The sequence below is a fragment of the Rhamphochromis longiceps genome, linkage group LG15, assembly GCF_057381845.1.
Source record: "Rhamphochromis longiceps isolate RC_006_pf linkage group LG15, R_longiceps_female_GT1.1, whole genome shotgun sequence".
Classification (NCBI taxonomy): Eukaryota; Metazoa; Chordata; class Actinopteri; order Cichliformes; family Cichlidae; genus Rhamphochromis; species Rhamphochromis longiceps.
Window position 1 is genome coordinate 39021052 of NC_140571.1, and position 26104 is coordinate 39047155.

At 39.6% G+C, this 26104-nt stretch overlaps 1 protein-coding gene across 1 annotated transcript in view; it reads left to right on the top strand.

The window, feature by feature from the left end:
- Window positions 1–26104, top strand: part of LOC146653164 (adhesion G protein-coupled receptor D2) — a 93967-nt gene that overhangs the window by 45956 nt on the left and 21907 nt on the right. Inside the window, exon 24 of the mRNA XM_085383234.1 lies at window positions 24990–25066. Coding sequence (XP_085239360.1) covers window positions 24990–25066 — 77 coding nt within the window. The remainder of the gene's footprint in view (window positions 1–24989; window positions 25067–26104) is intronic.

Genomic DNA, 26104 nt, shown 5'->3' on the forward strand with positions numbered 1-26104 from the left:
GTTCACAATCCTGGAAAAGTAAAAAATGAAAGAAGTTGTAATGTCCAAAAATCACAGTGAAGCAGTGATTGATTTCTGTCCAGTGATAAACATTGAAGACCAATCATGGTGCATGTATAGTTGGCAGTCATGAAGGAAACTTTCTATTGTTTCTTCTGATTAACTAAAAAATTCATTTAAAAAAGACTTTTGTCTCAATTTAACCCTTTAAAGCCGGTCGGAACAGACACGCTCCATTTTGCATAACTATTTTTAAATCCCGGTAGCACTGCAACCACGTAAGCTAGCGCAATAATTTTTTTTGCATATGAAACCGGAGGAGTTGTACTTACATCTTATGCCATCAGCTTGTCCTAGGTCACAGTTTCCTTCCACATATAGCTTTGCAAAAACTGCATAAAAAGCACTTGCAGCAACAAAAACACAATATTCCAGAAACACGCTTTGCCGATCCGATCAGCTGTTTGTAACACTTCCTACGTCCATCAGCGTGAACTGTCGCATGTCTGCCATGAGCTGCCCGAAACCAGAAGTGACGTCATTTTGTGGAAATGTAGTTTTTTACGATCGGGGCCTTATGAGCCTATACTTGTGTTTTTAAAAGTTATGTTTGAGTTTATGACTTTCTGTGTCGTTTCTGGGATGCTTAGGACTCATATTGCACTGCTGGAAATAGTTTATTTTGATGCATATGCTGTTATTTTGCAAATTTGCATTATAATATTTATTTTCGTTTTTCCTGCAGTATATGAAAATTGGTGTATTTCAAAAATAAAACTATGAAGACACTTAAAATAAATTTCCTGTGGTGGGAAACTAGTTTGTGCAACTTTTTTGTATTTACAGTTTTGAGGGATAAGCCTCTTAAATTTCTCTAACTAGAAATATATGTTAAAAAAACAAAAACGATTTTCAATTTTTTTGTAGTTTATTGCACTTTTTTGCAATTTATGTAATTACTATGCACCTAATGCAGACATATTATTAAAGTTTGGGCTATAATGGTTGTATTAATCAGAAAGTCGGTGGTTCGATCCCAGGCTGCCTCCTGGCTGCATGCCAAATATCCTTGGGCAAGATACTAACCCCGTGTTTGCCTACTGGTGGTGGTCAGAGGGTCCGGTGGCGCCTGTGTCCGACAGCCTCGCCTCTGTCAGTGCGCCCCAGGGCAGCTGTGGCTACAATGTAGCTTGCCATCGGCAGTGTGTGAATGTGTGTGTGAATGGGTGAATGACTGAATGTAGTGTGAAGTGCTTTGGGGTCCTTAGGGACTAGAAAAGCGCTATACAAATGCAGGCCATATTGATGTATAGCAACTTGAAATGCTCCCAAAATGGCTCCACAGCATGTAAAAATATAATATAAGCTCTGGTGGACTTGGTTCTATGGTAGGTCTTAAAGGGTTAAACAGTAAAAGGGCCACATTTCCAGCATAATGATTCCACCTAGAGAAATGTAAAGCAGTTACTGTATTGTATTGCTTTAAATAGTAATATTTGTCTTTTCTTGTATCACTTTAAAATGTAATACAGTTGCCCTTTTGTTTGGCAGTTGAAAAAAAGCAAAGCCTTCTCTGATTCAGTTTTCCACACAATCTTTTCTAGTTCTGCTCAAAAGATGTGCAATAGCATGCAGTCTTTGGAGCTAAACATAATAGCAGGTCACAATATTGCTTGCTAATTTGATTATTCTGCTGGCCTTACTTCTCAAAAAGCACAACCAACCCACCATCACTTAAAGGAACAAGGAAGGTCACCTATTCTGTGATTTCTTTAAAAAAGTATTATTATTTTTGTTATTTGAATGAAATTTTCATTTCTTTAGAATAGCTGAAATATTTTCTTGGTCGTGTGTCTTTGTACTTCATCTTTTTTTTTTTTTTTTTTTTTTTTTTTTTTTCAAATGACATCAGAAACAGCAGTATGCGACATTACGTGATGGCAGAGCTTCAGTTCATCCTTTGTCATTTTTTTTTTTTTTTTTTTTTTTTTTTAATAAATAGGACAGGGGGAATGAATGAGAGAGAGAGGGGGAGAGAAAGAAAGAAAACCAAAGGGGAGAAGAGACGGTGAGAAGGGGGGGGAAGAGAGACAAAAAAAAAAAAAAAAAAAAAAAAAAAACTCCTGGGTCACCTGTATGGAGAAAAAAAAACAAACAAACAAACAAACAAACAGAGGAGACAGCAAACAACAAAGAGCAACATAATAATAGAGAAAACAAAGCACCATCACAATAAACTAGCTAGTCATAGATATCAGTATTTACTAAGTAATAAACAATATTGTGCAGCACGCAAGATAGACAGCGCACAGTGTGCTTTGAGGCAGCAGCCAAGAAAGCTTTAGTCCGCGTCTGTGAATACCCATGTGTGCATACCTGTGTGGATCAGCATGCTTGCATTCCAAAGGTTTCTCCATGTAATGATCTGCTAGGGAGTGTGGGGGGGCCTCAGCCCCGTCCTCCAGGGTGTGAAGCGGGTATGGAGGAGATCAAAACTCCAGACATCCAGAGGTCCCCAGAACACAAAAGACCATGGAAGACCAACAATTTGATTATTCTGCTGGCCTTACTTCTCAAAAAGCACAACCAACCCACCATCACTTAAAGGAACAAGGAAGGTCACCTATTCTGTGATTTCTTTAAAAAAGTATTATTATTTTTGTTATTTGAATGAAATTTTCATTTCTTTAGAATAGCTGAAATATTTTCTTGGTCGTGTGTCTTTGTACTTCATCTTTTTAAGACGGCAGCACCTGTAGCCTTGGTTGTTGAAATTTTCTGCTCAGCAGTAGACGTTTTCAAGTGAAGGACTTTAATTTTCACTGAACACTTCAGTACAAGAATAGAAGAAGCTTTTTGAAAGATTTTCTTTAAGGAAGCAGTGAGAGTGATTGTTTAGAGGGGGAAGGGTTGCAAAATAGGCAGCCAAAAGATGTGAAGATGGGGTGTTATTGAATACGAGACTAAAGGTTTATTTTCTGTGCACAGATTATAAATTAAAAACAAAACTAATAAAACACCAAATTCGTGGGGTGCAACAGCCATCCAATCAGTTTCGTCTTCATTATGGTATGGAATCTATGCATGCAGTTCAAATTAAAATGCTTTTCCATGGTTTTTTTAAGGGGCATTGGGAACAACGCTGCACTCTTAACCCATTATTACCAACACCCCTGATCAGTGTCCAGTTGAATTGATTACATATTGCATTGGGTCTGAAAGCCACATGAATTCATTGATGAGTAATTGATGAAAAATTTCAGATTCACATTTGCAAAGAAACAAAAGGCACTTTAAGTTTTAAGAGTCTCGCATATCATCATAGTGTCTACTACAAGAAAAATAATGCCATCTCTATACTAGTGCGACACCATCCCTGGGAGTGTACCTCATGCCTTTGATTCATATCATATTATTTTGAAGAAGAATACAATGACCTCAGTGCATATATTGAAACTTGGACATCACTATACTTGGACCTGGATTATAGGTCGGAAGGTTTGGTGTTGCAACTTGTGCGATCCCATGCAAGATGATCTGTAGTTCTGATTGCAGCAGTGTAAGTATATTCCCCCACTAGCATATCTGCAAGGCATTACCGCAAAGCGTTCTCAATCTGAGAGTAGCGGCTGGCCCTATTGAGTGAAATCAGACATCTAAAGTATTCTGTTAAACTTTAACACTAACCAGACACCCTGGATTCAATCTAGCTGCCTGACCCATGCTGCACTCAGCAGGGTTGAAACTCCTTTTATTGTTGAAAAGATCGGCGATACCAGTTTCAAAGAAGGCTAAGAAAGCGGTAAAGGTCAATCTCAGGTTTCACTCTGTCATTTTTATTCTTTTTGCTCACTTTCTTTTACTGTTTACTAAAAAGTAAACAGTATTGAAGCCAACAGTTTAAGACCTTTGAATGTACTTATATGGGAATATATTTGTGAATAATTATGTATTTGACATGGCATGGACTCTACCAGTTAGAAGCAAAACTGATAACTTGACAATCTTTAGAAGAACTTCTACAATCTCTACAAGACAGCCTTCTTTTAAAAGTGCTTTCTTCTATTTGGAGGCTTAGGATAACAAAATCACCAAAACTCCACAGGTCATCGATTTCTACTTATGCCCAAATAAAAAAGTTTAAATTTGTAATAATTTAATTCTGAAAAGTAAACTTTCATATATTCTATATTTATTAGATATAAAGTGGAACATTTCAGACAGTTCAGACAGATTATAGGTTTTTTTATATTCAAAAATCAACTATCATTTTTTATTATGCTTTCTGAAACAGGTCTCTCTTGTAAATTTGTGTCAGCCCCACAAAATCCAGAGCCTTAAGGGACTCAGGTCAAATCTCATCCACCCCAATGACTCAGCCACCAGATTTTTTTTAACTATCTCATTGACCTCAGCCACAGTAATGGGTGAGCCACCCCCCTCATCTCTAGACTTTTAGACTTTGCTGGAGCCATATGATTCTTAAGATCCTCCAGGCACCTTCCAGACTAGGTCCTCTGCAAGATGCTCCCAGTGCACCTGCACTATACACCAGGCCTGTACAGCATCGTTCCCCGCCACCTGATCCAACTCACCACCAGGTGGTGATCAGTGGAAGCTCTTCGCTTCAGCTGAATATCCAAGACATAAAACTGTAGAACTGATGATACAATTACAAAATTATTTATTGAACTGTAGTCCAGGACCGAGCATTGTATTATCGGCAAACTTTCATGGGACAAAAGCCTAATAACAGAAGGGCTTTGCACTGTTATTTCCCATGTAGTACGTGAACATGACAGTGGAGTCTGCGGATGGGGCACCTTCCAGTGACCCACCCAAGGACTCATGAAAAGGCCAGTACCTTTGAGTTGTCAGTCAAGGCCCCTTCCCCAACCAAAATGTATCAACTGGGGTCATTTTGTGCATTGGAAATATCTGAATTAGGCAGATTTTTCCATTTAGAATAGAGCAGAGGTCGGTAACCTTTCTGATGATGAGTGCCATCTAAAATCTCGTCAGAAGTCAATGTGCCATATGATTGCATTAGCAATAAATTTAATAACGCTCTATACTAACAGTTACACACTATATAGAACAACTTTATAGAATTATTTTTCTTCGCAGATGTTGGCAGCTATCAGGAAATAGTTATAAGCTATATTTGAAACACACAAAAAAGACACTTTTTATCCATAACAAGAACTCCATAACAGCAAATGAACTGTACAACAGAAAATACAAATGCTATTTATGGTCTCCTCACAACAATGATAAGAAAAATAAACTGGGCCAATATGGCATGTTTGTTGATACAGAGATACACATGTTAATGTGATCTCTGGTCTCCCACTCAGAGACACAGGTCTCTGAGTGTCCAGCCTTCAGACGGTTACCTGAGGACGCCCTTCGTCTGAGAGAAAATCTGCTCACACAGTTCTGAGCCAAATGTCAATAAGGCTTGTGCAATGTTCTGAAGACAGTTAAACTTTACAGGTAGTGATGTCCAGCAGGTGAAAATGCAGCTCCATGAACACGCACAGCTATGGATTCCAGCTGCAAACTTTGACCCCCACAGACTCGAGCTTTTCAGTTCAATCAACTGCATTTCGATGTCCTCTGTGTCCAGCCAGTTAATGCGAGACAAACCCAGACTGCTTATTAAAACTGGTTCTGGTTTGATCAGAAAATAAAAACATTGGTCCATACACCTGAAAGTCCCGAAAACGCACTGTGAATTCTGCCTCAAGTCTACGGATGTATCCGTGTATTTCCGCGGTGCTGATGCTGCGTTGAGCGGACAGCTCATGATGCATTTGAAGTGTCAGAATGTGGAAATTTCAACATTGCTTGAAAAAACTGCCAGCTAGCAACATCCCTCCCACCGGTAGGCTAAGTTATTTTTAGCCAATTACAAGTTTAATCTGGTAGTTGGGGTTGTTAGCTAAGATACTGTCATTAAGAAGCTGCACAACTAATGTGTGTATGCGAGCTAATTTGCGATGTGTACCGCTGGCCCGGCCATTTATTTTTTAATGCACCTTCTCAGATTAATTCACTGCGTGTCGGGCTCGTGCCATCAGTTAACCCTTAGCGTGCCAATGGTTGCTGACCCCTGGAATAGAGTACACTCTTTATATAACCTGTATCCTAATGGATTCTCATATTATTAGGATAGTAGTAGAATATAAGTCTGTACAGATATATTTAGAATAAGTAAACAATGCCTTGTTGATTTACTTGAAGAGGCTCCTTATGATTTTCTTTAATCCAGTGACATCTAAATGTTTGCTTTAGTAGAAAGAAGTGAATTAAAGGAAACTGGTTTTGTTCACAAGTTTTATTGGCAAAAAATGCAAAATTGTGTCAAATTTGATTGCTGACCTAAAAATAGGAAAGAATCTTTCACCTTTATTTACTTATTGTTAATTGTTAGCCTCATGATTTATGATCTGTATTAGAAAATGTCCATCAGCGAATTAGTCCTTTTGTCGCTAACCATGTGTCGTTAGAGGACGTAGGACAATCGAGCATCATATTACAATCTAGGTCTTGAGTAGATAAATATTATGTGGGTAAGAGTTTATGACACTTACAATAATGATATTCACATTTGAAAAGTACATATGCTGTGAGTTATTGCTCCTTGTTGCTGTTCTGTGCACCTCTCAAACTGTGATTTATAGCATTTCCTTTGCAGCTGATCTACATGATCCTCAGCAGTATTGCCGCGTCTCTTATTCATATGGGGCACAGTATATACAGTCTATATGCCACAGTTACATGACTGAACCTGCCATGCACCAAGACAAATTAAACTGAGCAGGAAAAAATAATGTTTTTGATGTAACACAACTGTAGAAATAATGGAGTGTCAGATATTATTACTTAGCCCATTTGGTGCTCTTCCAATTTGCTGCTGTGCTGTGAAGTCCACTGCAAATGCAATCACCTGCATGTGATTTATTGGGACTTGGGTTGTTGGCCAAGAACTCATACACCACTACATTGCTATTATTTTCTTGCTGTAACTTCTATTATTACTGTTCTAACACAGAGTGTGTGATGCTGTGAAAACACTAATATAGTAGTTGATCCATTTCTCAGAGTGACAAGCAGGCATTTCTAATGCTTGATTGAATCAGTAATAAATTCACAAAATGACAAAGTAACAACTTTTCAATGATTATGTATTCCATTAAAGTACAAATAACAAACAGATAATGTTCTTTTTTCTAACAATAACCATTGGATCTGCTGAGTGATACTGGTATCTTACATATACTGAACAAAAATAAAAATGCAACACTTTTGTTTTTGCTCCCATTCCCCATGGGATGGACGTAGAGACCTAAAATTCATTCCAGATACACAATATAACCATCCCTCCCAAACAGTGGTCACAAATCAGTCCAAATGTGTGGTAGTGGGCACATCTGCCATATTGAGATAATCCATCCCACCTCACAGGTGTGCCACATCAGGATGCTGATCTGACATCATGAGTAGTGCACAGGTGTACCTCAGACTGCCCACAACAAAAGGCCACCCTGGAATGTGCAGTTTTGTCTCACAGCAAAATGCCACAGATGCCACAAGCAATGAGGGAGCGTGCAATTGGCATGCTGACAGCAGGAATGTCAACCAGATCTGTCACCCGTGCATTGAATGTTCATTTCTCAACCATAAGCCGTCTCCACAGGTGTTTCAGAGAATATGGCAGCACATCCAACCGGCCTCACAACCGCAGACCTCGTGTAACCACACCAGCCCAGGACCTCCACATCCAGCAGGTTCACCTCCAAGATCGTCTGAGACCAGCCACCCAGACAGCTGCTGGAACAATTGGTTTGCACAACCAAACAATTTCTGCACAAACTGTCAGAAACCGTCTCAGGGACGCTCAACTGCATGCCCGTCGTCCTCATCGGGGTCTTGACCTGACTCCAGCTCATCGCCGTAACAGACTTGTGTGGGCAAATGCTCACATTCGATGGCGTCTGGCACGTTGGAGAGGTGTGCGCTTCACGGATGAATCATGGTTCACATTGTTCAGGGCAGATGGCAGCTGAGAATGTCCCAGTTCTTGCATGGCCAGCATACTCACCGGACATGTCACCCATTGAGCATGTTCGGGATGTGCTTGACCGGCGTATACGACAGCGTGTACCAGTTCCCACGAATATCCAACAACCTCGCACAGCCATTGAAGTGGAGTGGACCAACATTCCACAGGCCACAATTGACAATCTGATAGACTCCATGCGACGATGTGTTGCACTGCATGAGGCAAATGGTGGTCACACCAGATACTGACCGGTTCTGGGTCCCCAGACCTCCAATAGCGCAAAAAACTGCACATTCCAGGGTGGCCTTTTGTTGTGGGCAGTCTGAGGTACACCTGTGCACTACTCATAATGTCAGATCAGCATCCTGATGTGGCACACCTGTGAGGTGGGATGGATTATCTCAATATGGCAGATGTGCCCACTACCACACATTTGGACTGATTTGTGACCACTGTTTGGAAGGGATGGTTATATTGTGTATCTGGAATGAATTTTAGGTCTCTACGTCCATCCCATGGGGACTGGGAGCAGTAACAAAGGTGTTGCATTTATATTTTTGTTGAGTGTATATACGGTCAAGTAGTAATTGTTTCTGAGTGGGTGTAAATTTCTGCATGATTGGGACAAATATTCAAAGCAGACAGTGAGTTATGTTAAGGAGTGATATTCAGTGAGAAATCGGAAAGTAAAGCAAGTATTTGCCACGAAGAAGGACATGCGCGTGATGAAGGAAGGAAGGAAGAGTTTATTTAGCTTTTCTGTTGGGTCTCCTTTGCTTCAGTGGACTGTATTATAGAGCTTTCTATGGCTTTGTCACTCTTTTTTGTGTCCAGTTTATATCTAATAATTTCTCAATGTATTTTTATTGCAGTTCTAGTTGTGCACTTTATAGATTTTACTAAAGGTCTGATGTAATTTTAATTTAAAACCTACAGGCTCAGTTATAAACAAAGAGAAACTGATGGGTCACCTGCCCTAAATTCTTTTGCTTTCCAGGTGACTATAATGAAGAAAAGGTGTTGTGAAGTGTTGTGCAGTCTTATAAATTTATAATAGTAAACCATATTTCTGATGTTGTTTCCAGTTTGAGTAACCTTACTTGTAGGAACCATATGCCTGCACATTGCTGACATCTGACACCCATTTCTCTTCCTCTTTTTAGAACATGTGTTTCTCAGTATATCTTGCAATTAGGGGCCTTGTTAATAGAAAGTGGTGTGGCGGTATATTGCATGCATCTTCTGCAGATTACACACAGATCACACAGACATTACCAGAGGGTTGTCTCTCCCTTACATCCCTCCACCCGGACACCATCACTTGTCATGCATGTTTAGCCCAGTTCATTGACATGCAACAGGATCCCCTGCTCCAGAAATGCACAAAAAAATTGAAATATTCCCTTGTGGAATGACAGCATGTTTCAATTTCATGTGGGTGATTGCTGTAGTATCGCTTTCTGGTTTTGCATGACCACGTCTATAGGCCAATGACTGCCAATGTCATGATAATTTCACAAATAAAACCCTAATTCACTTGTTGTTAAACAACAATGTTAACATTAGTAGCTGTATCATTAGATTATGAACAGCAGTTTAAATATATGGAAGCTGATTTAACATTTACAAATGTTAAATCCGACACAGCTCAACTAAACAATATCTAAGCTGCTAGTGATGAACACCTGTTTGACCCTTTTATTTCTGCACGTCTTTTGTTTTAGTTAGATGTGCATATGTAAATCTGTCAAAATGAATTACGATTAAAATTTCCTTGATTGCAGAGTGTGTAAAATGAATTGAAATGCGATTACAGCTTTTCATAATGTCAAGTTATGATATCCTTGCACCTTGCATACAGGCCGTTTGTAATTACTGTTTATTTTTCCACTTATAAGACAAACTTAAATAGCTCAAGTGTGTGTCTGGTGTCCCTGTTTTGACTTAGTTTTTCTTTGGGGACACCAAATCTACTTCAGGAAGAAGAAGAAGAAGAAGAAGAATCCATTGATATCAAATTGATAATTGCCACAACCAAATCACAGATCCTGGAGGAGAGGTGTGCATGCATGTGTCTCTGTGACAGAGAGGTATTTGGCCTCTGAACGGCAGCTTGTGTTCAACGTCTCGCTGATGCAAAGTGATGTGTGCTAATTCTACATCTGCTTTAACCAAACAGGGCTCAAAAGTTCAGCCAAGTCCCCCCCCAAAAAATCACTTCCTCACAAGTTACCTTCCCTTCCTCTCTGTGTGTGCATGAATTAAAGTGTATTTCCCTTGTATCAGTTTTGAAGAGATTTGGAAGTGATAGATGAATAACTGGATAAGTCTTTGGGGTTTGGTGTGTGCTTGTGCGTGCACGTGTGTTTGTGCAAACTGAGACTTGGCTCGTTGGTTTGGATGTTTAGAGCATGTGTGGCCCTGAAATGTGTCCTGTCATGTGGGCTTAAGCTTTGAGGAGTTGATTGTAGCCTCGCAGTGTAAATACCCAAACAAACAGCCAGCGGTCAGTTTGCCATGTATTTACATTCCTCTTCCTCTCTCCAACTCGGTTTCTCTCACTCATGCTCTTGCATCTGATTTGTTAACTGGCATTCATCTTTCTTCTGCTCCGCCTCTGTGTGACCTGCTCCGCTTCCGTGGTGTCGCTTTTCTATGTAAAAAATCTCTTAGAAATTCTTAGGCCATTTGAAACACTTAAACAACTGCATTTCCTGAACTTGTATTACATCCTGACATTTTGTTATTTATCACACCCAATAAGAGAAACCCCGAGATGAAATATTGAACCCATTTGGTTGTTCTTAAGTGGCTTTAAGCGCAACTGTTTATGCATATTTGCCCAACCGCTACCGAGCGTTCCAAGCTTTACAAATTTGTTTTCCACAGCTGTTCTGCATAACAAATCCACGCTATCATGCGCAGGCGAAAGTCTGGTGGAGAGAATCTATTCATAATTCAAAGAAACAACACGGCACAAGCTGTGGCGTTGTCAGATATAACAAATTGAGGAGGAAAAGAGTTGAATTTGTATCTGCTTATGGAGGTTGACTACATTATACATACTGCAGGAGCCGCTGAGTGTGGGGTAATAGGATATATGATGGATGGCCAAGCTGCACCGGCTCCCATTCCTCTGGGTTATTCATCTATTTATCTGCTTATTTATTTATTCCTTCACCCAGAGAGACCCTCACAAACCTAAGATTTGCTTAAGGTGCATAATAGTTCAAAAAAGGAACACTGGTCAGTATGGAAATGGGTTTGAGTTCTTGAAGTCCTCTGTTGGTCTTGTGTCAGCTGCACTGATGTTCACTGGGCCAGCAGTTTGTTGGGTTTTATTGCCTCTTTCGAGTACACTAAACTACAAAGACGTTTCGCTGGAAACTTTTTCCAAACCACAAATTAAACTCATATCGCGCACACTGAAACACCCATGCAAATTTGTCCAGTCGAATTTCAACACAGCCAAATCTTTATGTCTTGAAGGATTGCTGCATGCAGATGCTTTAGTTGTTAGGAATGAGTCACGTGTAACTCTTTTGCTGTTGAATCCCCTGAAAGCATTTTCACATCTTTGGCTGCTCAGCAATCCCACGATGTGTAAATGTGTAATATTATATTTTAGTTTATGATGTCAAAGAGTATAATAGTTCAATTAAACCTAAATGAGATCAATCAAACCGAGACACCTGAAAAAAATATTAGATTTATTTAATTCAGTGGCAATCAGCTTTCCAACATGAAGCCAAATCTTCAGGGATTCCCGTGACATAGAGTCAGCACCCGCCACATTTAATCGTCAGCTAAATGCCCTTTATGTTTAACCCTGTCACTGCTCCACTATCAAGGGTGTCATTCAAGGTCCTGCATTTGGCCAGGCGTAGGTCACCTCCCCTGGGTCAGGCTGTTTTGTAGGTTACCTCTACCCCCTCCCAGCAAAGAGGGTACACTGTGCTCTAGTAAGTGTGTATTTCATAAAGCAGAGCCACAATATGTAGTTTCTTCTATGCAAAATCAACCTAGTGACCTATCCAGGGTATATTCTGCCTCTCACCCAAAGTCAGCTGGGTCCCTGAATTGCAAACATAGTTGAGAAAATCGATGGGTGAATGGATTTCCATACTTTCTCTTTTTACATGCACATTTTAATGTATGTTTACACACATTACACATCACACAAACCAATCTTTTCTGAAAGTATCTTAGCATAGTGCTAAAGCATTTACCACTACTTCCATCGTGCTCCTTCGCCACCTCCCTCAGAACATTTTTCCATCATCCCAATCTAAACCGCCAATGGCAACGACATAGCTGCTAGCTTACGACAAAGCAAAGTGGGGAAAAGGGAGAGAGGAAGGCAGTAAGGAGGTGGGGGTGGGGAGGTTAGGCCGTAGATCAGGGCAGGGAGGATGGCGGCGAGACCAGGAGGTGACAGGGGAATAACATCCCTTTCTCCTCAATCGACAGGGACCATAACTCCTGCCTCTCCAGGGACAGATTGAGAAAGGCAATAGCCCTAGGGGCTGTGAAGCACGGATGCTTAGGAGAATTGAAAGTTAAAAGAAAAACGCAGTTTGCCGAGCCACTGCCACTGATTGAGCCAACAGCAACACTCGTAGCTAGTGGAATTTTGTCTCATTTCTTCTCATTTTAGAGCTACAATAGAAAGGCCCAGTAGCATACCATTTATACTGATTCTCAAACGACAGGTCCCCGGGGTTATTGTTGAGCATTGCACAATTTTTAGACCATGTTCTTCTTAACTAGCTGGTAGTATGAGCATGTCTTGCTTTTGCAGTGCCGTGAAATGCTTTTGGATTGGAAAGTCAAGAAGATGACATGAAAGTGTCTATATAGAGTTGCACTTCATCCTTTTACTTCTTTACTTCTAGTTTTGCAGTGATCTTGTGAACTTGGTCATTGTTGCGACACACAAAAATAACATTTAACAGACTAAACCTAACCCTGTAAAATCATTTTCAAGTGTAGCCACATGATAGATATGCTGACATACTTGCTGTACTAATTACATACTAATTATATTAGACATGGACTAAGTCAATGACATGCCAGTTCTAGTGTGCCCTAAACCTGCAATCTTTCTACTGACCTACAGGAGGCATACACACAGACTTTATTCAATCCCACACAGGGGAAATTCACTGGTTATAGCAGCACAAGGGACAGGAAGAAAAAGTGAAGCAGAAATACATTAGACAAATTAAAATAGAAAAAATAAATAATACACATAGTACAAGAAAAGTTTTTAAAACAGCTGAATTTGAACTGTAGAGGATCAAATTTTCAGGGCAGCTAAATAAAGGTGCTGACCTAGTGCATTACAGTTTCTTTGTTTGGTTTAGCTTTTACACAAAAGCAATAAAAAGCGACAAAAAGAAGACTGGAAATGTGTAAAAACTGTAGGGAAGTGTACTGTATGCCTTGCTGTGTTAAACATAGCGACTAGCCAGTTATGCTGTTTAACTCAATCAGCAAATAAATCACATCATCATATAATAGATTATAGACTATAGATTATATATATATATATATATATATATATATATATATATATATATATATATATATATATATATATATATATATATATAAAAAAAAAAAAACACCCAGCACGCCCCTGCGGGCGGTTTATCCTTCAAGCTCGGGTCCTCTACCAGAGGCCTGGGAGCTTGAGGGTCCTGCGCAGTATCTTAGCTGTTCCCAGGACTGCGCTCTTCTGGACAGAGATCTCCGATGTTGTTCCTGGGATCTGCTGGAGCCACTCGCCTAGCTTGGGAGTCACCGCACCTAGTGCTCCGATTACCACGGGGACCACCGTTACCTTCACCCTCCACATCCTCTCGAGCTCTTCTCTGAGCCCTTGGTATTTCTCCAGCTTCTCGTGTTCCTTCTTCCTGATATTGCTGTCATTCGGAACCGCTACATCGATCACTACGGCCATCTTCTTCTGTTTGTCTACCACCACTATGTCCGGTTGGTTAGCCACCACCATTTTGTCCGTCTGTATCTGGAAGTCCCACAGGATCTTAGCTCGGTCATTCTCCACCACCCTTGGGGGCATCTCCCATTTTGACCTCAGGACTTCTAGGTTATACTCGGCACAGATGTTCCTGTACACTATGCCGGCCACTTGGTTATGGCGTTCCATGTATGCCTTGCCTGCTAGCATCTTGCACCCTGCTGTTATGTGCTGGATTGTCTCTGGGGCATCTTTACACAGCCTGCACCTGGGGTCTTGCCTGGTGTGATAGACCCCAGCCTCTATGGATCTTGTGCTCAGAGCTTGTTCTTGTGCTGCCATGATTAGTGCCTCTGTGCTGTCTTTCAGTCCAGCTTTGTCCAGCCACTGGTAGGATTTCTGGATATCAGCCACCTCCTCTATCTGCCGGTGGTACATACCGTGCAGGGGCCTGTCCTTCCATGATGGTTCCTCGTCTCCCTCCTCTTTCTTGGGTTTCTGCTGCCTGAGGTATTCACTGAGCACTCGGTCAGTTGGGGCCATCGTCCCAATGTATTCTTGGATGTTCGTTGTCTCATCCTGGACTGTGGTGCTGACACTCACCAGTCCCCGGCCCCCTTCCTTCCGCTTAGCGTACAGCCTCAGGGTGCTGGATTTGGGGTGAAACCCTCCATGCATGGTAAGGAGCTTTCTTGTCTTTATGTCAGTGGCTTCTATCTCCTCCTTTGGCCAGCCTATTACCCCAGCAGGGTACCTGATCACGGGCAGGGCGTACGTGTTGATGGCCCGGATCTTGTTCTTACCATTCAGCTGACTCCTCAGGACTTGCCTGACCCTCTGCAGGTACTTGGTGGTTGCAGCTTTTCTAGCGGCCTCTTCATGGTTCCCATTCGCCTGTGGGATCCCCAAGTACTTGTAACTGTCCTCTATGTCTGCAATGTTGCCTTCTGGTAGTTCAATCCCCTCAGTTCTGACTACCTTCCCTCTCTTTGTTACCATCCGACTACACTTCTCCAGTCCGAACGACATTCCAATGTCATTGCTGTATAGCCTGGTAGTGTGGATCAGTGAATCGATGTCTCGTTCACTCTTGGCATACAGCTTGATGTCATCCATGTACAGGAGGTGGCTGACAACTGCTCCGTTCCGTAGTCGGTATCCGTAGCCAGTCTTGTTAATGATCTCACTGAGGGGGTTCAGGCCTATGCAGAACAGCAGTGGGGACAGAGCATCTCCTTGGTAGATCCCGCACTTGATGGTGACTTGTGCTATGGGCTTGGAGTTGGCCTCTAGTGTTGTACGCCACATCCCCATTGAGTTCCTGATGAAGGCTCTTAGGGTCCCATTGATCTTGTACAATTCTAGGCATTCCAGTATCCAGCTGTGGGGCATTGAGTCATAGGCCTTCTTGTAATCAATCCAGGCAGTGCACAGGTTGGTCAGTCTTGTATATATATATACAAGACTGACAATACATATATATATATATATATATATATATATATATATATATATATATATATATATATATATATATATATATATATATATATATATGTATATATGTATATATATATATATATATATATATATATATATGTATATATGTATATATATATATATATATATATATATATATATATATATGTATATATATATATATATATATATATATATATATATGTATATATGTATATATATATATATATATATATATATATGTATATATGTATATATGTATATATGTATATATGTATATATATATATATATATGTATATATGTATATATATATGTATATATATATATATATATATATATATATATATATATATATATATATATATATATATATATATATATATATATATATATATATATATGTAGTTGTTTTACGTACATCTTATCTCCTTTTATAGCTTTCTGCACCTTTAAAAAAAATCTCTGTGTCTCAGTTTTGTGTCTTTCTTTTCTGTGGTCCTTCATCCAACTTCTCTCCTCCACAATCATGCTGCCATCTTTGGGTTTGGAGCAGCTGGACAGCAGAGGGAGGCAAGGACGTAGCAGCTTTTATAGCTGGATCAATTTTACAGTGGCTTACCGAATAGCTTTTAATGCTGTCCTTTATTTTCAGTTGTAAGCCTCAGAGTGTCTGCTGCTCCAGAGGGTGCGAGAGAGAGAGGGAGAGAGAGACAATAAATTTTAATACATTGTCTCTGGAAAATTACACATGTTTAATCATTGATTTTTATTGGCTCATCATGATAACATTATCCCAGTGGGTGAGAGTGGGCTCATAAAAGAAAAGTGACTGAATTAGTTATGACATTTTAAAGACTACATTTGAGAAAATTAACCACAGGCATAACCCTTTTTTTTGGTCTAATACACTGTTTATGGATTGGTGTGGTAACAGTTATATCCATCGACAGTTTGCCATTCAAACCAATTTGTAACCATTTAAATCTTACACTTCTGTGAACTGGAACCTAGCTGCTCTGATCTTTAATCTGCCCTTACGTCACCTCTTCTGTTTGGGAATTCATCATTGAATGGAAATTAAATCTGTAAAGAAGGACATGAAAATGATTTGGAGCAAAGACCAATGGTGTCACCATCAGTTTGAGATTAAGTCTACAGCAAAGACCGACTGATAAGAGCCATTTGGCCTATTTTTATCCTTTACAGAGACTTGAAAATGTTCCCATTAATAACCGAAATTTAGTTCTATTAAGTTTGTGCAAAGTTTGTATAAATACAAAGACATATAGAGTTTATTTCTTCCTTGCATTGCACCTGCTCTTTAGTTGTCCTATATTTTTTTTAGCACCCTTGTAGGGTGAACCCTTTTTTCTGCTCTTCTTTTCATCTTTTGTGTGTCCTAGTTTTGTGTGTATGGTTATTTATCTATTGATAAATTTGACTGTTAACCAGATGAAATTAGAACAAAAAAGCAATGCATGTTATTTATACCTGATGTAATGAAGCTCCTGACGTACCCGCACTATTATTATAATCTTTGCTTTGGTCTGCCTTTAGCGCTGTCACATTCTCTGTGATTTCACCTCAGTGACTACAGTATAGTGCAAGAAAGGTGAAATTTAAGTGTGTGCACCAAGATTTATCGACTGCATATAAAAAAGATATCAGGGTCATTAAGTCCAACTGTACTGCCATCAAGCTGATGAAAACTGGCAAACACATACTCTTCATAATGCCTGCGGTGTGTGCTTGTGTGTGTATAAGAGATGTGATAAGGTAGATTGACTTCTAATATAAATGGTAGAGGTGTCTACTGACACCCGTATAGCAGTGCCCTTTGTGTCCCTGTCTGGCAACCTTATTCTGTGCTTGTGTGTGTAGGGATACTAGTTCTCTTGTGTGTGCAGCCATTAAAGATTTGCATATCCTTGTGTGTCTTTGTTTCTTTCTTTATTTGTTACTTGGTACTTTTAGATACTATTGTTTGAGATGCACAAGAGAGTAACTTTGGATAAGTTAGAGGTGAATTGAGGGAGCAAATGTGTGGACATGTGTATCCACAAATTTCTTCATGCATGTTTGTTTGCTTCGCTGACACACACACGCTCACACATATATACACACGCACACACACCACATAAAACACACAGGTTAGCCCTCCTCTACACCGGCACCTGCTCCGCTGAAGGTGAAAGAAGTGCTCACTTGAGCTCATTGAAAAGTAGATGTGACAGTAAATTTTTCAGGCCCTTGTGAGATGGGAGATCTTGTTATAGCATTCAGGATGGGGGTCAGGGCAGTGGCTGCTTGATGATTGAGGAAAAGAGAAGTAAATTCATTCTGCTTCGGGCACTTTGTCAAGTGCCAGTAGCTTACCGTTGAGAGCCACTCACCCATCACCGTGTTACGGCCCCAGAGGTCACATCCACCGCCATAAATCTGCCTCGCCTCCTCGCCTGCTAAACCTATTGCCTTACCCTGGCTGAGCACGAGTAGGGAGAGAGGCTGCAGCTGGTGCTACTGCTGCTCATAGTCACTCAAATGAAAAAAAAAGGCAGAAGGGAGGATATAGATTCTTCTTTTGATGCTGCTGATGGTGTAAGAGCAGGACACTGGGTGTGCTGTGTAACAGCACGCGAGAGATGTGTCCATCGGGACGAACGGTTCTGTTGTGTGCATTCATGTTTGAAAGGATGGAAGTATGACTATAGATGTTTCTAAAGAGGGCTAAGGAGGGCTCACATGTTTTATTTGTGTGTTTAGAGTTGGGTTGAGATTTGTGCCCAGTCTTCACTGGGACGGGAAAATGTACCAGAAAAGTTGGCACTTTGAAGATGCAGAGTCAGCTCTTTTGAAACAACTGTGAAAGGAATAACTGAAGTTTGTAATCAGTTATTCTAATTCTGCAGCTGATTTACTCTTCCTGCATGTCAACATCAGAAACTTGATACACCTGAGCTCAATCAGCTCATCATGCCTCCCCTCCCTGGAGTGAACTGGTTCTGAATTGTTGTTGTTGTCATGTGCAGGATGCCAGTGAAAAGCTGCGTCCGTGCGTGTGTTAAGACAACAACGGGAACTAAAAGGAAAATGCTGAAAAGTGTTGAAACATGGTCAGGTTCGTCATGCCTCTTCTATAGTGGTGCCAACCTCCACTTCCACCACCAGCTCACTCACCTGCTCAGCCTGAAACCGGAGGTCGGGGCACATGAGGGACCTGCTCTGCCTGAGACGGAGGTCGCCACCTTCAAAATAGCTCAAGAACAGGGCATAGAGAGCTTTATGCATCCGAGCCTTACATCACCAAGCACAGTGCAAAGCATTGCATGCAGTGATGTAAAGCACGCTGCCACTGGACTCTAGAGACAGTGGAGACGTGTTCTCTGGAGAGGAATCACACCTGCAATACAATGAACCCATCTGGGTTTGGTGGTTACCAGCTGCATGGTAGTTTTCAGACTACGTTGTGCTAACTGTAAAGTTTGGTGAGGGAGGACTATGGAGTAGGGTTGAACAGGGTTTTTTTTGGCAATTTAATGCTCCCAGCTTTGTGGGAAGATTTTGGGGATAGTCCCTTCCTGTTTCAACATGACTGTGCACCACTTTACAAAGCAAGGTCCATATAGACATGGATGAGTGAGTCTGGTGTGGAATAACTTGACTGGCCTGCCCAGAGCCTTGACCTCAACCTGATGGAACACTGAGTGAGGACTGCGAGCCAGGCCTTCTCATCCAACATCAGTGCCTGACCTCACAAATGTGTTTCTTGAAGAATGGTCAAAAATTCCCATAAACACAGTCCTGAACCTTGTGAAAAGCCTTCCCAGAAGAGCTGAAGCTATTACAACTGCCAATGGTGGGCTGACATCATATTAAAACCTAAGGATTATGTCACTCAAGTCAGGCGAGCAAATACTTTTGGCAGTATACTGTATATGACTTCTTCTCTCCATGAAAGAGCTTTAACCTGCATTTCTGGGTGGCACAGAAAACCTTGCTCACAGTCAATGATTTCTGGAAGTGTTTCTGAGCCTATGCAGTGATTTTCATGGCAGAGTCATGCGTGTTTTTAACGTAGTGCTTGATGAGGACCTGAAGACCACAGGCATCCAGCATGGATTTTTGTCGTTGTCTTTTGCGCACAGAGATTTCTTCAAATTTTTTGAATCTTTTGATGATATTATTTACTGAAGATGAAATATTTAAAGTCTTCCCAGCTTAATTTTTTCTGAGATTGTTCCACAATTTGTAGATGCAGTGTTTTTTGCAGAATTGACTCTACCTGTCCAAGACACTATTTTCATAACTAGTCATGTTACTGACCTGTTGCCAGTTAACCTGATTAACCTGAGCTTTCTTTTAGTGCCATTTCCTTTTACAGCCTTCTTTTGTCCCTATTCCAACTGTTCTGAGACATGTTGCTGCCATGAAATTCATTCATTCATTTTGCATTAAATTGTAAAATGCATCAGTTTAAACATTTGATATGTTTTCTGTGTCCTGTTGTTAATGAAATATGGATTTGTGAGACTTGCAAGTCATTGCAGTCTTTTTTTATTTACATTCCACACAGCATCTGTCATTTGGCAGGCTTGGGATTTTTGGTTGTTTTTTTTTATTTTCCAAAAGAGCTTCGTCATACTATAATTGGGAGAGAAGAAATGCATGCCTTGTATGTTCAACATGGTAATAAGTCACTCAACTAAAAAATTCCAAGCACGTGGGTTATAATAGTACCACACATTTATCAAATGACACATTTTTTTCTTTTTGGACAACCTAAGAAATGTCAATAGATGAAACGGCTGAAAACCAAGGTATGTATGTTGTTTGTCCTTTTTTGCTTACTGGCCAGATCCCTAAAGGTTGCATTTCTCCTGCTTCTCCAAAATTGGTTCCAAGTCCACGTATGAAGACTTGATCCTAATGGTTGAAAGCCTTCAGACCTCTCTATTTCGTTTCTGGAAAATATCCCTTGTGAAGCCAGTATTAACTGGTGAAGGTAACTTTAGTTTAAGAATCATGAACCAAGGCTAATTCTTTTTAATATATGCCAACTGTACTTTGAACTACCAAAACTATTACTTTTGTTATATGGACATGCTTGTCCATATATGTACAGAGTGTGTGTGATTGCTTCTTTCTGAACTTTGTCATTGTACACCATAATTACACCTGCCCCAACTCTGTGTCCGTATGCATTCTTCTGCCCATGTATATTTGTGTATGTGTGTGCACTCATCTTCCAAGCTTGTTATATGTAACCGACAGCCTGCTTTCAATATAACCTCTTATTAGATGGTGATTATCCTGCCTGCATCTGGCTTTTTTCAGCAGTTGACTGAAAGTTGGAAAGGCCAGGGGCATACTGGGTGGAAAGGAGTGAAAGCTTCCTGTACCTGGCCCTGGTTCACAGCTGTCTTTTGGAATGTAATTTTTTTTTTTTTTTTTTTTACAATAGCTTTAATGCAACTTGGTAATAATAATAACTGTAGTTTAGCAACCGTCTTACATAATTGTGCTATCCTGGTTGAATCTTTATATTTATATAATCACCAGCAATGTTAGGAAGGTTACATTTGAGAGGTAAGTGAATAGTTAGGGGTGGGTGATATAGCCTCAAGATTATGTCACAATACTTATGTTTTTTGGGATAGTGATAAATATAAAATGAAGATTTTACCAGGGAGTGCAGCTTGTTGGATGACAGCATTAACAGCACTTTATATATACATCTAGTCATACCGTTTCCTTGGTTTTCTTGTTTAATTAAAAAGAAGACATCTGCTTAACACTTGGTTACTTGGGATGTGTCTTGGGCCGAGCTTCTTAAAATTTTGCTTAAAGCTCTGCTTTTCCACCGTTTCCACCCCATCAATAATTTCTATCCATCATTTAATCTGCGTATCGTATGGTAGCAACTACAGTAACTTGTGGGCAGCACATCAACTGCTATTAATATCTTCTCATTGTATGACTTCATACCTTGGCTGTAGTCAACAGTGTATTTTTGCTTCAAGTGTTTGTTGCATTTCCAACTTTAGCGAGAACACTTTTCTTGCATATTTTGCAGCGCTTTGTCAGAGGTGTGGACTCTAGTTGCCAAACCATTTCCTTACTATTGAAATGCCGTTTAAGGCACTAAATCATGATAAGAGGCTTAGACATGTATGGGCTTGCACTAGGAAACATAAATGCATTGCATTGCTATATCACTGATAGCATAAGACCATTTTTTCACACAAAAAAATTATACTGGTATTCTTGCAGATGGGATGATATGACACCACTTGGTAGTAGATCAGAAATTGCTAGCTAATACAAAATTAATAAGTAAATAATAATTGGTAAATGTAAAGCAACTCAGCTTGCTGGATGCACAAATATAGAGTTTGCTCTAACAATGTGGGCAAGAATAAACTATCTTTATATACTAATAGTGATGACGCTGCCCTGTAGGGTTTGAGCATTTCAGTCTTGACATAATTTTCACAGCTGGAAATTAAGCTTTACACCTTGATGTAATGTTAGAGCCAATTTTGTGATTTAGCAGCTAAATATTGTAGAATCAGTCAGTTTCCTGACAAATATTGCCATTCAAAGAGATGGTTATTCATGTTGGAGCAATCGTCTGAACTCTGGTTGGTCATGTAGTATACAGTGGGTTGGTTTGTAGTCGTACAAACGCATATAAGACAACCAATAAAAAAATAACTTTTAAATTTAGATTACAAACTGCCGTGGGTTCTTCTTGAAATCAAACTATGGTGTTACCCTGACATCTGTCTCAGTGGCTTTTCTTTTTGTCAGACAGAGAATTAAAAACTGTTATATTGTGACTCGGTAGTGTTTATCACTTTATAGCTGGAAGTATATAGTTGGATTCAACCCTTTTACATCACCAACATTTGGATTATGATCTGAATTTTGATTGAATATTTTTTCCTAATGACAGAGTAATAGATAGCACTTACATTTTATTTGTTTATTTAATTACATAACTTTGTATCTATAGCTTCTATATCTACTGCATCCAAAACCACAGCTAATAAGTGTCACATTTGGATCCCTTCCATAGCCTGTCCTGTGTTTGTGGTGAAATGATAACGGAGATGCTATAACATGCAAATTGCTACATGTCAGTCTGCAAGCTACTTTATAAAGCAAAACACAGCCAAAATAGGAGGGAAAGAAATGGACAGTACACAGTGTAGCAGGATCCCGAGGGCCTGGCTGGGATCTTTGTAAGAGCCCAAACATCAGCTGTTCTCCAATGGGCTTTCAAAGAGCCATAACAGAGGAACACAATAGACTGGACAGATGGTCCCAAACAAACTGCACCGGGTTTGATGCTATTGAAAGCTGTTTACCTCATGCCAGACGCCAGCAAGTGCAGAGGATGCATTGTGTGATCATTTCTGGATGGCTGAATGTGTGCTTCTGTGTGTTTGAGTACCAGCTTCTGCTGCTTCTATAAACCCCCTGGTCTGTTTTAACCACCAAATGACTACTCATAGCTGGTAAGATGTGAGAGTGTGTGCACTTTTGTCATAATTAGGCTACAATCAAAGAAAAGACATGATTATTAAATGCAAACCATGAGTGATTTTCACTCAGTGGCTGCCAGCCAAGTCTCTGGGCCATGACAAACCTTTGGCTGATAACCAATAACCACACAAACGTTAAACAGACCCCCCCTTAACCTCTTTCTCTGTTTCTCCCTGCCTCCCATGCTCTCCTCCCTCATCTCCCCTTCATCTTCTTTCCTAAAGAGCAGTGCTGACACCTCAGAATGATGAACTCCTTCAGTGCTCTGACCTTTCTCCTTCGGACTAGTCACCCACCCTCCTGCCCTCTACCATGTAGATGAGACAGAGACAGATGAAGATATTTTGTAATGTGTGTGCATGTCTGGGGTTAGTGGGGATGGTGGGCGGGAGTGTCAAGCAGTGACACAGTTAAATTAGTTTTGCTGTTGGTGGATGGTGGCCGTTCCACCTTCAGATCAGCAGTCAACCAGGGAGATTAATCCTGACACTGGGGGCCTGTTGAAGAGCGGTTATGACAGGCCCTGAACCAGAAGAGCGAGGCAGACAGGTAGACAGACAGAAAGGGCAGATGGGTTCATGACTATGATAAAACCGACCAAGATTGTGTCCATATATCTGTGTGTAACTTTAATGCTTAACATACAGATTGTCAGATAGCCGGGGACATAAAAATGTAAAAGTCGAGTTTCTGCACTATGACATGTACAAATAATTAGTAGGTAGCAAAAATCCTACGATTGACTTATTAAAAAATGTCTACTATGTCTGCTGGTGCTGCTTCAGACAGTTTCCCTAGCAGATTTAACAAAGATTTAATTTTTATTATAGGCTAATCAAAAGAAATCAAGCATGATACCCAGTCGTGATTCTGATTTAAGGCGTGTTTATTAATTTGCAGATTATTAGCTAGCTATTAACTAGCCATGCAGCATTTTATATTGTATTTAAATTAAATTACTAGTGTAAATTAACGTCACTTTTGACTAAATTAAAATACAGTGGCTAATTGATCTGGAATAGGGTGACTGATTCTTCAAATTGCTGTTAGCAGTATTAGCACAAAAATACACATCTGTAATAAAAAAAAAGAGAACAAACCAATTATTGTTCTGCCTCAAAGTAATACATTTAGATGAGCTGTTGCATTTTTATAATTTACATTTTATTAGTTTCATGGTTATTGTAGTGTTATAAGTATATGGTTAGTAAAGATTTGAGACTGGAGCTAAATTCTGGAGCACATTTTACACCCAAAGGATGGCACTGCAAATCTTTTCGATCCATAGTGATATCAAGGTGTCATGTTAATTATTGATACTCCATTGAATTCAGGTATTGTGAACATGTGAACCGTCCTTGAACAGTTACTATATCTTCTCATCACTCTCATCCCATGTAATAAAGGCCAAATGAGGATATCAGATACATATGCATATGTATCTGATATCCACATGCATAAATTTAAGTGAATGAGTGACAGAAGTTAGTAAGTATAGTATCATTAGCCTTGTCTACCCATTTTTCTCTTTCTTTCTGTTTTAATTGACTCCAGTTTGTAATCCTGTCCCTTTAGGCCATCCTTTGTATTTCTGTCTTGTTTCCTTCTATAATTGGTTGAGATAAGTGCATCTTACAGGCCACGTAGATGGAAGAAATCCCTGGATTATTCATACTCTGTTAAGGGTTCACATGAACACTAAAACAACTTTGTGTTGTTTATTTTAATAATTTTGCTCAGGTTTTGCCATTTATTGTAACTGATACCTGCAGATAGTTTGTGAGATAAAAGGCAAAGAAAAATAAAACTTAGTTGCTTAAAGCACATGTGTATTCAGTTACTTTTCAGTAATGGGAAACACTGTTGGCAGACCTAACTTAATGAGTCTGTTTGTGTCTTTATGTCTTCAGTTGAGGTGTCCATTCCTTGTGTACCAGAGATAGTAGAAAATGGCCAAATGTCCGAAGGCACTCATCTGGATACAGAGGTATGTTACATATACTTTCAGTACAAGTGTGTTTAATCTCTTTAGCTCAAAAATGTTTGGACGACACGTTTTGCAAGTTTTGAGGAAATGTTGTATTAGTTTAACATATTCAGACAGTTCTCTGAGTCCACACAAGCCTGATGTATTAGACTTTTAAAAGATTACTTTGGTTTTCTAGATTTCTTTTTATGCATAAATGCTGTTAAGAGTAAAAGCACTATTAAAAACCTTCTATAGCTCATCACACTGTGCAATAAAACTCAAAAGATTATTAAAATTATTAAAAACTATTACTGACAAACTGAACCAGGTACTATGATAAATACACTGACACTACACACAATGACAAAGAAGCAGCAGTAGTCACATGGCACTTACAGTTTCTCCTTCTACACATAATTGTGATTTCATTCGGACAAATGTGATTTAAAGCCATTGTAGCATAAAATTTAATACAAAAAGAACATATTTAGTTAAAAAGGTATCATTCAAATTATGCTCTAACATGCTTTTTTGTTATTCATTTGTAGTACAAGTTAAAATAAAAATGAACATAAAAAAACCAAGTGATATGTGAGTGAATTTTATTTTGCCACAGTTACAATATTTTATATTAGTGAGATTTAAAAATGATAAAATATCAGTGCTATTGAGGTTATAATAGAGTAACTTTAATAAAAACGACTTATTAGGCATAACAAAGATGCTTTTTTATCTCCCACTCCCTCTTCCACAGCCTCACATGCCTGCCTGACTCTCCAGAATAAAATTAAAACTTCCAGATCAGCTCTCTGCATGTCCTCGTCCCCCTGGTGGCCAGCTCTAGAACCACACCACACATTACAAACCCCCATACACGACTGGCTTTATTGTTTATAAAATTATCATTTTAAATGTTTTATATTGAATAGTAAATCATTGAATATCTACAATTATTTTGACAGTGAAAAACTAAATGTCAGCTTTTATACATGCTGCTTGTTTATAATTAGCTGTGCATGCTTTGTGCTTTCATTCACTGAGAAGTTAAATATCTAA